This window comes from Bison bison, unplaced genomic scaffold, assembly GCF_000754665.1.
Source record: "Bison bison bison isolate TAMUID 2011002044 unplaced genomic scaffold, Bison_UMD1.0 scf7180017864038, whole genome shotgun sequence".
Lineage (NCBI taxonomy): Eukaryota > Metazoa > Chordata > Mammalia > Artiodactyla > Bovidae > Bison > Bison bison.
The window spans coordinates 1,879,435-1,894,958 of record NW_011494610.1 but is presented as its reverse complement, the minus strand read 5'-3'; the positions used below and the strand labels follow the sequence as shown (position 1 = coordinate 1,894,958).

Here is a 15,524-nt window from a genome sequence, read left to right as displayed (position 1 = left end):
AAAGCTTCCAATATCAAAGTGACTCAAACAGGAAGTAACTTAAAAGTACAGAAGATTAAAAAAAAAAAATAAAAAGCCACCACCGAACCCATGTAACACCCAACATGTCAACAGACATCCCAGAAAGATCAGGAAAAAAAGATTAAAATCATTGAAGAAATATTTTTAAATGCCCCCAAACCAAAGGGAATATCTGCTTGTGTATTAGTAATACACAACAGAATGAATGAAACAAGACCCATACCAAGACAAAGAATCATGGAATTTCAGAGGGAAAAGATTCCTACATAATTCCAAAGAGAATAAATGGGTAACACACAAAAGTAGAGGAATCAGACTGGAATACGACTCAAGGACAACACTGGATGCCAGAAACTATGGAACTATTTTTTCATAAGAGGAAATTATTTTCAACTTAGAATTTTTGACACAGTTACACTGAGGGTAGAGACTGTATGTGCCCATGTGTATGCAGTGGGTACAGGCATGGGGGTGCTTACTGAACAAACAGGATATAAATACAGACATAAAATTTCTTATCTAAAATGCCAAAACAAATTTTAAACTCTAAAAAAAAAAAAAAAAAGACTAAAATTTTTTCATTAGTACCCAGTGTATTTTACAGCAAAACCTGGCCTGAACCTGTATGAAGCAATACATAATCTCTATAATATCCCACTTAGTGTGATTATGTATTTTGCTGTAGAATTATTAGCTCGTTTGATCACAGGCTACTGCCCCAAAATTATAGTATTGCTTGAAATTTATAAAGAGTATTTTGTAATATACAGTGTACCAATGCACCATTCTAACCTTCTAAAATCCCCAAATTCTTCAATTTCAAAGCATATCTGACACCCAGGTTCAGATAAGGGACTATAAATGTGTAGTCAACTTTCAAATCCAGGAATCAATAGACAGAATGAAGCTGGTAAAAGAAATAGCTGCATAAGCATATTTCTTAGAAGTATTATCAAAATAAAGAGGTGAGTTTCACTATCTTCCAGTGAGGCAAAGGACTGTGGTTCTTCCATAAGCATATTTTTCTATCATTTTATTTTTCATTTAAAAACAGATTACTTTGCTAAAAAATAAAAATTACAACAAAAAAAGGAAGACCAGATTCAGCAGAGTAAGGACTCTGCTGACAATCCTTCCATGGCTTCCTAAGATACAGAGAAAGTACCTCCCCCAGCTCACACCACTCCCTCTTTGCTCTTGGCAACCTCAGCCACTTCCTAGAACCCACAAGCTCTTTCCTAGCTAAGCACCTTTGAGTTAGCTGTTCTTCTTCTAGACTATCCTCCCCCTAAGATGTCTGCCTAGCTGGCTCTTTCTCATCCTTCAGGTATCAACTTATATGCCACCTCTCCAGAAAAACCTTTCTTATTCGAACCAGTCCCCATTAATCTCTATCTCATCAACCTGGATTTGAAAACAGAAACATTTTTAAACTAAAGAATGAACTATAAACAAGCTCCCGCTAAAAGAAACTTGGCAAACTATTTATAATACACTGGACAAGTTAACCGTCATCCTGTAAACATGTTTAGAGACGTTTGAATATCCCGCCCCACCCTAAGAAAAGGTTCCTTAAATAAAATGGTCTCATAGCATTACATGCCTTTCCTAGTAACTGCTCCTTCATCATGCCTACCTCCATCAGTGTGGTTCCATGCCTGAGCTCTGGGAGCAGGAAATTAAGTTGTTCACTATTGCTCCTCAGTCTCCAAGAAAAGACTGATTGGCATACACAAGATAAGTATTTCTAAACAAAGGAAAATGAAAAGTCGAAGTTGCTCAGCCGTGTCCAACTCTTTGCCACCTTTGGACTATACAGGAATTCTCCAGGCCATGGAATTCTCCAGGCCAGAATACTGGCGTGGGTAGCCTTTCCCTTCTCCAGGGGATCTTCCCAGCCCAGGGATCAAACCCAGGTCTCCCACATTGCAGGCGGATTCTTTACCAGCTGAGCCACCTGGGATTCAACAAGCAAATTAACAGCTAAACAAAAAGCACCATTTGAGATCAACAAAATAAAATCCCATCGGAACTATTAAACACATCTCAATCACCAGAAAACACAAAATATGTTCAATCTTGCTAAACAGATAAATATGATTTAAAACACGAATCTGTGTCGGCCATTAGACTGGCAAGAACAATCATGTTCAGTACTTGTCCAGTCACTTGCTCATTCACACCTTGGGTTCTCTCCTCTTCGGGGGCCGGGCCAGCAGTGCTGGTGAGGGGGACGGACTGTAGCCATCACACGCTGCTGTAGAAAAGCAGCTGTGCAATCGTTCAGGAAAACCACCCGAGAGTATGTAGATAAACCTCTAAAATAAGCACTCTAACCCAATCATCCTTTCTCTTGGATTGTGGCTAAGAAAACAGCCTCCGTGAACAAGATGGATGTAATTCACAGAATTATAACAATACTTAGGAACAATTACATTTTCATCAGTAGATAACTGGTTAAGGAGTGTTTAACAAAATGGATATTATCTGACCATTAAAGATGTATATGTTAAACAAAAAAGATGACTTTCTTAAGGTAAAACAGACCTCCAAAGTATATTTAGCCTACTCTCTTTTTATATACATACACTCAAAAGTTACTTACGATTCTTTGTGCCAAGAGTATGGAGGATGTTCAACTTTTTAAAAACATATGGACTTCTGTGATTGTCAGATTTTTATATAAGCACCATTAACTATTTTATCATGAGGACAAAGACGCTATTTTCAGCTTCGGTAAAATCCCAGCAGCAGTTAGTTTCCTGGTCCTCATGTGACCCTCACGTCCTCCCCCAGCCAGTAAGACGCCACTCCTCCCCAGCAGGGTCACAGACGGCTGGTACCCCCAGGAGGACATCATCATTGCTCTGCATTTCTCACCCACCCTTTAAAAAGCTCTGTAGAGTGCTGCCACATTAGAGTACACAAGTTTTTATACCTGTCTGTTTCCCCAACAAAGCCTGAGAACCAAGACCATTCCCCGCTTATCACTGAACACACAGACTGAAACAGTGCCCCTAAACATGCATCCTATATATGAAAAGATCCACTACAAAATTTATGTTTCAAAAAATAGATTCATAAAGGGCTTATTTTCATACAGCTGAACAGATGACTGCAAACAGGAGATGGTGGTGTTGAGATGGTCACAGATTTACCACTGTAAACAGGTTTTGTTTACCACAAAAAAAAAAGTCTGTCTCCTCAGGGTATACACTCGTCTGCTAGGTAGTAAAGAGAAGTTAATTATAAAAATAAGGATTCAATATTATAACATAAGCAAAAAGCAGCATTTTAAAAACCGCATAGTGGTTTTAACTGGATCATTTCTGTGGGTGCCTAAAATGTGACATCTTTATAAAACAGCAAACTGCTGTTTGTTCTATCACAATTAAAAAGTATTTTCTAAATTTAATGCTCATATCCATGAACACAGTGCTTTATCATAAGGAAAAGGAAAGATTAGGTGCTGTCATACATGGCTTCTCTCTCACAGACACACATTCTCCCCTAGTTCCATGGTACACAAGTTCAGGAATGCCCAGAGCTCTGTTACACACACACACACACACACACACACACCACACACCACACACGCACGCACACACTCTTCTACTTCCATGGTATACACACATGCACTTCTACTTCCATGGTACTGCTACCTACCTGATTTACAAGTTCAGGAATGCCCAGAGCTCTGTCAATCTCTTCCAGGCCTGTGGCATCTGTGTTGCTCAAGAGTGTGTGCAACTGGTCCAACAGTGCTCTTTCATCACTCTGGCCTTCTAGGTTAGAAGGTGGCCCAAGGAGATCATCCAGGGAATTCCTAAGAATTGGCCTAAAAAGAGACATGTAATCAACTTCAATGGTGCCTTTCCTCTTTGGAAAAAAAGGCAAAGTAACCCCACACGATATTTTTAACATGCAGTAACTCAAATGATACAAGTATTAATTATAAACTAACAGAACAGCAGACTAGAACAAGTGGCATCAATTTAAATTCAAGACCCATCATTCTAAACCTCACCAGGTCATCTTCAACCACCATATCCTAGCTCACAACTTCCAACCCCACCACCAAAACGTAGCTGCTAGATATTTAGAGGACAGCAGAGATTTGGCAGGGGCAGGGAGAAGGATGGGAGGAATGCAGAGGGCAGTGTTTTCAAGACCCTACTAGAAGAGAAGTGACAGTTAGGATACTTGCAGGTTGGAAAAATCAAAAAAAGAAAGAAAAAAGGGAGACATGCTGAACTGAGTCTGGGGATCTACCAAAATAACCTGGTTTCACACATGGCCCACAGAGCTCACGTACGACACACCCCACACACCCACAGCAATGCCACAGCTTTCCGACATATCACAGGAGCACGGAGCTAGACAATATATCCAGCCTCAGAAAAATTCTGTGATGCAACTATTCGCTCTCTACCGAGCAGAGAAACAATCAAGCTAATAAACTCAAGTAATCACACTTCCATCTTTTCAACAGATCAGTTCGTTTTCATTTGTTTAATTTATTGTAGAACTCAAGTTAAAGCTGACATTGACAGAGGGCCTCTTTCATGCAAATGAGTTACTGACCAAGCTGAAAAGTGAAATACAGGCATAATCCACAAAAATAGAAGAGCGCTTTATTTTACTTCCACCTTCATCCCTGAAATATTTTAAACAATTTTAAAAAAGAATTATCCAATCCTTAATAATGAACTTTTCAGAAAAGCAAGGCTCACCCTCCGAGCACCATTTATCTTGTCAAACTAGTGCTAGCTTATACCCCTCTGCGTGGAAGAGGACTGTTACATTATGAGAGACAACTGTGGCACACGGAAGCTCCAGGCATGACCACTCGACCGTCCTGATGGCTGACAGTACAGTGCTGTCTCTTCCCTCTCCAGTCACCACCACTGCCTGCTGTCTCGGCGTTATTTTACACACAGATGGCAATGAGTACCTCATTCATAGAGAGTTTTTCTCATTCTCTTCCAGGTTTGTTCCTATGCTCTAACCCCCTTCTACATAATCCAATGCTTCCATTCTCTATAGAGCCACTTAATAAAGCCCCACCTATTTTGGGTCCCATGAGGGCCTTGTTCCATGGACAACATGCCATCTGGCCAGGAACCAGGTTGGTTTGATGGTGCTGCTTGGCCATAAGGACTGACCCCCATCCCCATGGGAATCTCACCAGGCCCTGGGGGAGCAAAAAAAAAAAAAAGGGGGGGGGGGAAATGTTCAAATAAGTCAATGGCAAAAGTTGGCCTAAAACATCCAGTTTTCTTTTCTTCTGAAGGGGCTACTTACGCATCTGAAGCATCTGTGGCTGTGGCTGCTGATGCTGCTGCTGCTGCATCACTGGTCTCGCACCTGGGATGCTATTGGACCGAAGTGGCATGGCGGGCATCGAGCCGCCCATGGCAGGTCTGGGTAAAGAAGCATTATAATCAGTTCCTGGTCTCCCCATGGCATTTGAATTCACAGGTTCCATGCGGCTGGCCTTGGAGCTCGGTAAGCCCCAATCTCCTGAGGAAGGTGCCTGATTCACAGTCACATTTCTGTTTGGCCCACCTGAAACAGAAATGATGAGGTATTTTCCATATTGGAAAGAAATTCTTATGTCATACAGATGCGATCATTAAGACACAAGATCCTTGACAAAAAAAGTGCTTTGTCATTCTCAGATTAGGGCTGGCCAACAATTTCTGACGGGCCACCACAGGCACACCTTTGCAATACTGTGCTTTGCATATACTGCCACTTTTACAAGCTGAAGATCTGTGGCAACCCTGTGTTGTCATATGATGGCTAGCATATTTTAGCAATAACATGTTTTTAAGTTAAAGTATGTACATTCTTTTTGATACGGTTCATGAGTTTCTAACAGCAAGTATACAGATGTGATTTGCCATTCTCTCCTCTAGTAGATCACGTTTTGTCAGAACGCTCTGCTATGACCTGTACGTATGGGGTGGCCCTATACAGCATGGCTCATAGCTTCATATCAAAAAGATATGACACCAAAAGATGAGTCCCCCAGGTCTGAAGGTGTCCAGTATGCTCCTGCGGAAGAGTGGAGGACAACTACTAACAGCCCCAGAAAGAATGCAGAGGTTGGGCCAAAGCGAAAACAACACTCAGTTGTGGATGTGTCTGGTGATGAAAGTAAAATCCGATGCAGTATAGAACAGTATTGCATAGGAACCTGGAATATTAGGGTACACGAATCAAGGTAAATTGGATGTAGTCAAGCAGGAGATGGCAAGAATAAACATCGACATCTTAGAAAACATTGAACTAAAATGGACGGGAATGGGTGTATTTAGGTGACCATTATATCTACTACTGCGGGCAAGAATCCCATAGAAGAAATGGAGTAGTCCTCATAATCAACGAAAGAGTCTAAAATGCAGTACTTGGGTGCAACCTCAAAAATGAAAGAATGATCTTAGTTCATTTCCAAGGCAAGCCATTCAACATCACAGCAATTCAAATCTATGCCCCTACCAATAAGGTCGAAAAAGCTGAAATTGATCAGTTCTACGAAGACCTAGAAGACTTCCTAGAACTAACACCAAAAAAAGATAGTCTATTCATCACTGGGGATTGGAATGCAAAAGTAGGAAGTCAAGAGATACCTGGAGTAATGGGCAAGTTTGGGCCCTGGAGAACAAAATGAAGCAAGGCAAAGGCTAACTGAATTCTGCCAAGAGAATGCACTTGTCATAGCAAACATCCTGTTTCAACAACACAAGAGATGACTTTACACATGGACATCACTAAATGGTCAATATCAAAATCAAGGTGATTACATTCTTTGTAGTCAAAGATGGAGAAGCTGTATACAGGCAGCAAAAACAAGACATGAAGCTGACTGTGGCTCGGATCATCAAACTTCTCATATCAAAATTCAGGCTTAAACTAAAGAAGCGGGAATAACCACTAGGCCTGCCAGGTAGGACTTAAGTCAACTCCCCTATGAAAATACAGTGGAGTAACGAGTAAGACTCAAGGCATTAGATCTAGCTAACAGTATGCCTGAAGACCTATGGACGGAGGCCCATAATATTGTACAGGAGACAGCAAACAAAATCATTCCAAAGAAAAGGAAAAGCAAGAAGGCAAAGTGGTTATCTAAGGAGGCTTTACAAATAGCTGAAGAAAGAAGAGAAATGAAAAGCAAGGGAGAAAGGGAAAGGTACATCCAACTAAATGAAGAGTTACAAAGAACAGAACAGAGAGGCAAGATGGCCTTCTTCAATGAACAGTACATAAAACTAGAAGAAAACAAAAGGAGAAAGACCAGACACCTCTTCAGGAAAACTGGAAATATCAAGGGAACATTTTGCCCAAAGATAGGCACAATAAAGGACAGAAATGGTAGAGACCTAGTAGACACTGAAGAGACAGAGATGAAAAGAATACAGAGGAGAACCATAAAAAGACCTTAATGAACCACATGACTATGATGGTGTGGTCAGTTACCCAGAGCCAGATGTTCTCGAGACTGAAGTCAAGTGGGTCTTAGGAATCTTGCTGTTAATAAAGCTAGCGGATGCAATGGAATTCCAGTAGAGCTATTCAAAACCCTAAAGAATCATGCCATCAAGGTGTTACATTCAATATGTAAGCAAATCTGGAAGACCTAGCAGCGGCCACAGGACTAGAAAAGGTCAATCCTCATCCCAATTCCCAAGAAGGGTAGTACTAAAGAATGTGCTAATCATCGGACAATTGCACTCATCTCCCATGCTAGTAAGGTCAAGGTTAAAATTTTGCATGCTAGGCTTCTGCATTACGCTAACCAAGAACTTCCAGAAGTCCAAGCTGGGTAGAAAAGGAAGAGGAACCAGAGATCCGACTGCCAACATTTGCTGGATCATAGAGAAAGCTAGGGAATTCCAGAAAAACATCTATCTCTGTTTCAATGACTAAGCTAAAGCCTTTGTGTCGATCATAACAAACCATGGAAAGCTCTTAAAGAGATGGAAATACCAGACCATCTTATCTGTCTCCTGAGAAACCTGTATGCAGATCAAGAAGCAACTGTTAGAACCCTGTATGGAACAAGTGATTGGCTCAAGATTAAGAAAGGAGCACAACAGCACTTTCTGCTGTCACCCTGTCTGTTTAACCTATATGATGAGCAAATCATGAGAAATGCTGGGCTGGATGAATTACAAGCTGGAATCAAGATAGGCGGGAAAAACATCAACAACCTCAGATATGCGGATGATACCATTCTAACAGCAGAAAGCGAAAAGACTCTTGATGATGGTGAAGGAGGAAGGTGAAAGAGCCAGCTTAGAACTAAATATTAAAAAGACTAAGATCACGGCATCTGGCCCCATTACTTCAAGGCAAACAGAAGGGGAAAAGGTAGAAGCAGTGACAGATTTCCTCTTCTTGGGATCCAAAAATCACTGCAGATGATGACTGAAGCCAGGAAATCAGAAGACAGCTGCTTCTTGGCAGGAAAGCTATGAAAAACCTAGACAGTGTGTTGAAAAGCAGAGACATTACTCTGTTGACAAAGGTCCATACAGTCAAGGCTATGGTCTTCCCAGTGGTCACGTACGGTTGTGAGAGCTGGACCATAAAGAAGGCAGAACGCCAAAGAAACTGATGCCTTTGAACTGTGTTGCTGGAGAAGACTCCTGAAAGTCCCTTGGAAAGCAAGGAGATCAAACCAGTCAGTCTCAAGGGAAATCAACCCTGAACACTCATTGGAAGGACTGATGCTGAAGTTCCAATATTTTGGTCATCTGATGTGAACAGCCGACTCACTGGAAAAGTCCTTGATGCTGGGAAAGACTGAGGGCAGAAGGAGAAGAGGGCAGCATCAGAGGATGAGATGGATGGATGGCATTACCAATGCAATAGACATGAACTTGGGCAAACTTCGGGAGATGGTGAAGGACAGGGAGGCCTGCCGTGCTACAGTCTATGGGGTCACAAAGAGCTGGACACAAACAACATTCTTTTTTAGACATAATACTATTGCACACTTAAGAGACTACAGTATAGGCTTCCCGGATGACTCAATGGTGAAGAATCCACCTGCCAATTCAGGAGGATCCCTGGTTTAATCTCTGGTCCGGGAAGATCCCACATGCCTTAAAGCAGCTAAGTCCATATGCCACAACTATCGAGTCTGTGCTCTAGAGCCTGCTGCTGCTGCTGCTGCTGCTAAGTCGATTCAGTCGTGTCCCACTCTGTGCAACCCCATAGACGGCAGCCCATCAGGCTCCACCGTCCCTGAGATTCTCCAGGCAAGAACACTGGAGTGGGGTGCCATTGCCTTCTCCAATGTATGAAAGTGAAAAGTGAAAGTGAAATCGCTCAGTCATGCCCGACTCTTCGCGACCCCATGGACTGCAGCCTACCAGGCTCCTCCGTCCATGGGATTTTCCAGGCAAGAGTACTGGAGTGGGGTGCCATTGCCTTCTCCGGCTCTAGAGCCTAGGAGCTGTTAAGTACCGAAGTCTACGTACCTAGAGTCTGTGCACCACCACAACTGAAGCCACCACAACGAGAAGCCCACACACCACAACTAGAGACTAGTGCCCATTCGCCAAAACTAGAGATAAGTCCACACAGCAATGAAGACCCAGCATAGCCAGAACTATATAATTCAAAAAAAAAAAAAAAAAAGCGAGACTACAGTATAATGCAACCTAACTATTATGCACTAGGAAATCAAAAAATTCACGACTTGCTTTATTGTGAAGACTCCACGTCCCCAATGCAGGGGACCCAGGTTCAGTCCCTGGTTGTGGAACTAAAATTCCACATGCCACATGGCACAGCCAAAAAATAAAGAAAAGAAAATGCCTTGGACAGAAAGCCTCCTTGAGAGTTTAAATCACCAAGACACAGAATAAGCGAAGGATGCTCATAAAAGAAACATGCTCCTGTTATTCAAAATCCTATTTAACTCTATTTCAGTGGCTGTAAGTATTTTAAATTTGCTTTTCCCCAAAGAAATTTAAATTAGACCCTGATGCTGGGAAAGACTGAAGGCAGGAGGAGAAGGGAACGACAGAGGATGAGATGGTTGGATGGCATCACTGACGCGATGGACATGAGTTTGAGCAAGCTCTAGGAGTTGGTGATGGACAGGGAAGCCTGGCATGCTGCAGTCCATGGGGTCACAAAGAGTCAGACACAACCGAGCGACTGAACTGAACTGATATTAATTAGAAATAACATACCCATATTTGAGCTGTAATTTTCCTGATTATCCATCATTCTTGGATTGCCGCCCAACATGGGCTGCTTTGGTAACATGGGGAAAGCACCAATATTCTTTACTGGAGGACTTGAGCCAACGGAAACAGGACTGTCTAGAGATACTGCCCGGTTATACGGAGGACGGACAGACTGTACAGGCTGCGGACTCCTCAAACCTGTTAAAAACACAGAAGCATGATACATAAGTATCTTCTGATGGTGCAGTACATAATTAAGTACAAAACATAAATACCAATACCACCCACCCAAGAATATCTTTCTTCCCAAAATGAACACTGTCTTTTTTTACAAAATAAACACTTAGCACCAAAAGAAATTCAAAAGAATAAAGAAAATTGGCCTCCTATTTCAAATAAAGTAAAAAAAACAAGAGTCCTGGTGTTTGCTGAAGTACTGGGCACTTTTCTACAGCCTGACATAGTCATTCACATTCAGCTTCACTTTATATTAAATAGTAAAGATTTTACCAACGTTTCAAGGTCCTGGAAGTTCTTCAATATGCATACTTAAAGTTTAAAATTTTACATTTAAATATAACCAGATAAGTTGCTTCTAGTCAAATAAGGACTATAACATAAAGTTTCCACATTTTTTTCCCAATCCATTAGACTAATCTAATTATCTATGCATTATAGTTGAGGAAACAGTGCCACTAAAAATGAATAACCGCCTTTCCAGATAATTGTGGGATTACTCTTTTTCAATTGATACATGTAATATATCCTTGTTACGCTGATGAATCTAGAAGTACTCAGGTACAGGCAAAAAGTTAGGTGAAACCAGCAAACACCAAAGTAAATTAGTATCAAAGGACAAGTTTTGATTTGCTTTTTAATCTGATTCTCTGTGGCCAAGACAAATAAAGGTACTAGTAAGGACCTAGAACCCACGACTCACCTGTAGCAACCAAAGAAGAATATTTTCCTATAAGTTACATGATTGCTGGCCCCATATTAGTTAGAAATAGGAAACTGTACAAAAAGGTTTTTAAAGCATCTACGTTATAAATTAGTAAAAAAAAAAAAAAAAAAAAAAAAAAAAAAAACTAAGGCCGAGTACACGTTTTAAAGTTGGGTCCTAGTCTTAATGTAAGAGTACACACAGGTGTGCAGAAAAGTTCAAAAGGCGGCAAGAATAAAATCTAGTTCTTTCTTACCCAGAGAATTAGCTCCTTGAAACATCTGTGGCTTAGTTCCCAGGTTACTACCACTTGTGGGTATGGAATTATTGTAGAAGTCAGAATTAGTCAGATCACCAAGAATAGCATCTAGATTATCCAAGTCTCCGGATCCCTGAAAATATTTTTTTTTAATTAACCAGTGTTCATTACGAGATACATAGGTATAAACATATTCATCAGAAGAAATGAAACAGGAACAAGTGAAATACAATAGTTATCCTAAACGGTAATGCCCAGCGTAGAGGCTGGCTGATTATGACTATCCCTACATTTCCACCTTAAAAGTCAAACACAGATTCAAATCCTGAGATAAATCGATAGGTTTGGAAATGCTTCCAAAGGGGCACTTTTAAATTTACTCTAGATATTTAATTCTCAAACTGAAGGATATTTTCCAGCAAACATTAGTCAGAATCATGAGCTGACAGCAACGTCTGCCTCTACACATACTTCTGAAAACACATACGATTAATAATAAAGACAAGCTGACGTTCAACAAATTCATAGCTATGCTTTAAAAAGGGTTTTTGATCAGTACATTTGGGAAACACAAAAAAATTAAACAGACATCCTAACAGTAGAACTTCTCCAAGACTTTAATTTTCTCAGGTGCATATTAGTGTCTCCCAGAGACGTTACACAGTGTCCGGGAAATGTTTGTACAGAATGTGATCATGTACACGAAACTTGACTTTAGGTAAAAATCAAAATTATCTTCCTTAATTCAGAAGGTTTTTTCCCATTTCTTCTATACACTTAATGACCTAATGTGCTCATTCCAACAAAAACCTTCATGAAAAATTTCAAATTGGCTGCTAATGAGGTGAAGTCACATTTGAAAGCGTACACATCTGATATTTCTAAATTACATAATATACTTTACTGATGCTCAGAAGAGTTACCAAAAAAATGACAGTTCCAGATTAATCTCCATTAAATAAACCTAAAAAACAAAGTAAGAATTTGTGTATAACCCTTTAAAACACAGAAAAGATGAAATATAAGGATCAAGCTGGAATATGCAGAAGACAAGTTACCTCTTCATTTGTTTCTGTCTTAATTTTAGCATCTTTCTCTTGACTCGAGCTCGGAATGGCGGAGCTGCTGCACTGACTCATCTTACTGTCCACGCCTTCCACTTTGGGCTGGAGCTCTTTGGCAAGTGTGTCACTAGGATCGTCCCTGTCCAGCAGATACCTAAGCAGAGCATTACTTTCCTTTTTCTTAGGACTGAGTTGCTCCTGCTTGACGTTTCCTTCTACACAAGACGTCGTACTGCTGGTGTCCTTCCCAGTGGCTTCAGCGGTAATCTTGGCTACTTCTGCTGGTGAATTTCCATTCTGGAGCAACTTGTGCAAAATCCGGTGCTTCTCTTGCAGCAGTGATCCATGCATGTTGGATGTGGAGGATACACCTCCGGAGGTGGAAGAGGAGACCCCAGAGGGGCTGGTGACACTAATGGAAGAGTCTTTACAACTTGAGTCCAGGGGGGAGTTGGTCAAGGAGGAATGACCCCGGTCATCAGAAGAACAGGTGAGTAACTGCAGCAACTTTTTGTGACCTTTGCTTTCCAGAGGAGCCCGCTGATTCTCAGACCCTTCCACACCGCTCTCCTTACTTTCTTTGTCGTTAATGTGATCTCTGCTATTTGACTGACACATTGAACTCTCCACTGGATTCTGGTCGCAATACAAGCCTAGGGGACTCTTGGAATCCTGACTGTTCACTTTACTTGGTTGAGTTATATTCATATTAGGGGAATTATCCAATTTGGGACCTGGCGAAGACAGTGTAGATAAAAGAGAAGTCCCCACGCCCTCACTGATAGCTTGAAGGGCACTCAGAGAGCTGCTAGAAAAGCTGTGACTCACGGTATTGCCAGAAGATCCCATGGGAGAGTGCACGCCTGGATTTGGAAAAAAAATCAGGAAAAGAAATAAACTATCATATGCTGTAAAAAACACCACTTACCAGTTCAAAGTTTCTATTTTAAAATAAATTAACAAGAATTACAGTGGTATGGAAAGAAAAGAATTACTAAAAAATAAAACAAAATGCAACACAAATACCTGCAACAGGAGAAAACTGGTGTGAGGCCATCTTTGGACTCCCTCGATTACGAGGAGAAATCATGATATTCTGCTGGCTGGAGCCGAGACCAGGGCTCCCGTGTGGAGGGCTACTCATGTTGAGACCGTAGGTACTGTTCTGGTAGGAAGATGGTGACTGCATGCCTGGCCCGGGGTTCATGGAGGCTATGCTACCGGAAGCCCCATACCTGGCTCCACTCATCTGCCCCGCGGTGCCAGGATCAGTTAAGCCGTAAGTCCTGCTGCTCAGCATCTGTAAGCCTGGATTTGGTGACATACTCATGCCGCCTACTGAATTGTTGCATCCAGCTGCTGGAGGCCTAATGCCTTGTCCAACAGGATTCGGGTTTGGTCTATACCCATTCTGTTCCCTGCAAAGAAACAGAACATCAGAGTTCTACTAAAAAATTACAGGCATGGGGACACCCCTGGTGGACCAATGATGAAGAATTTGCCTTCCAGCGCAGGGGAAGCCAGTTCAACCTGTGGTTGGAGAACTAAGAGCCCCCATGGCACTGGGCTACCAAGCCTGTACACAGCAACTACTGAGCCCACAAGCCACAACGAAGGCCCAAAACAGCCAAGTAAGTTTAAAATTTTTAATTACAGGCATGTGTTAAAAGCCTGAGTCTGATTAAAAAAAAAAAAAAGGATGAAAAGTCCCAGAAACTTAACTTCTTGAGCATCATTCCAATACCTAGTGACCATAACAATTTAAATATTGATCAGTCATTAATCTAATAACATACATTTTAATAAGCCACAGAATCTAATGAGTGACACCATGAGAGCACCATAAAGGACCCAAAGTTTCATTAGCTGGAATCTCGGTGGGGCTTTTCCCTATGCAATTCCCCTATACTGAGGGGTTAACCTGGAGGTGCCTACAAATTACTCGAGATAATTTATGGGTGAATATCCTGCTCCTTCATGTGTTGCTCATTTACTGTTAGCAACAGCAACAGTAACCATTTCTTCTTGAAGTCTACCTCCAAATTTTAAATTCCATTCTTAAAAGTAATGTATCATTAGAAATGAAAAGTAACACAGATAGTCAGATTTTATGTATTCTTTTACCCATTAGCCTTCCTATCCTCCAGCTTTCCCAGGAATTGTTTGATGAACAAATTCTCACTCTCACATAGAAATGTAACCTTAAAAAAACAAACACCATACGACAGGAATCTAAGTGCACTTGAGCAAACCCAACAACCTGTCTATTTTTCCACATTAATTTTTCTCCCTTTTTACATTAACAATAAAGCATCTTGAGAATACTGATGCATTTAATATGAGAACTCACAGTAACCAACCATTACCTCTGAAGAAAGTGGGTTGAGACAAAGCCATGACGGTCATTTGTTACAGGATTTCGGAATAGTTTGCTTTTTGTTTGCGCAGTCACTATAGTGCCATCAGCCAAAGAGAATCGATACAGCGGGGTTTCTGCATGGCCATGGATATAAGCTGTTGGGGAAAATATCCTATTAGTTGCAAATACAATTGGCAAAACAAACACATACAGGGGAAAAAACAAAGTAAATATGCAAGTCCAACATCCTCAAAATCCAGCAAAAGACTGAATCTCACCAAAATTAGGAACAGGCTAAAATAACAATGTTCAACAATCATTTTCCTCCCCGACACAGACGAAAACAACTACTGTCACATATGTGTGTGTGTGTATATATATATATATATATTTAAGGCTCTATAGCCTCTTGATGAAGGTGAAAGAGGAGAGTGAAAAAGTTGGCTTAAAACTCAACATTCAGAAAATGAAGATCATGGCATCTGGTCCCGTCACTTCATGGGAAATAGATGGCAAAACAGTGGAAACAGTGTCAGACTTTATTTTTCTGGGCTCCAAAATCACTGCAGATGGTGACTGCAGCCATGAAATTAAAAGACGCTTACTCCTTGGAAGGAAAGTTATGACCAACCTAGATAGCATGTTCAAAAGCAGAGACATTACTTTGCCA

At 41.1% G+C, this 15,524-nt stretch overlaps 1 protein-coding gene across 4 annotated transcripts in view; it reads right to left on the bottom strand.

Annotated features, from left to right (window-relative positions):
- Positions 1-15,524, bottom strand: part of NCOA3 (nuclear receptor coactivator 3) — a 123,756-nt gene that overhangs the window by 11,551 nt on the left and 96,681 nt on the right. For all 4 annotated transcript variants that reach the window (XM_010835057.1, XM_010835056.1, XM_010835058.1 and 1 more), the window contains 8 exons: positions 14,862-15,009; positions 13,522-13,913; positions 12,490-13,358; positions 11,429-11,564; positions 10,233-10,427; positions 5,326-5,589; positions 5,089-5,215; positions 3,688-3,859 (listed from right to left, as the gene is read on the bottom strand). In XM_010835057.1, the coding sequence (XP_010833359.1) occupies positions 3,688-3,859; positions 5,089-5,215; positions 5,326-5,589; positions 10,233-10,427; positions 11,429-11,564; positions 12,490-13,358; positions 13,522-13,913; positions 14,862-15,009 (2,303 nt within the window). The remainder of the gene's footprint in view (positions 1-3,687; positions 3,860-5,088; positions 5,216-5,325; positions 5,590-10,232; positions 10,428-11,428; positions 11,565-12,489; positions 13,359-13,521; positions 13,914-14,861; positions 15,010-15,524) is intronic.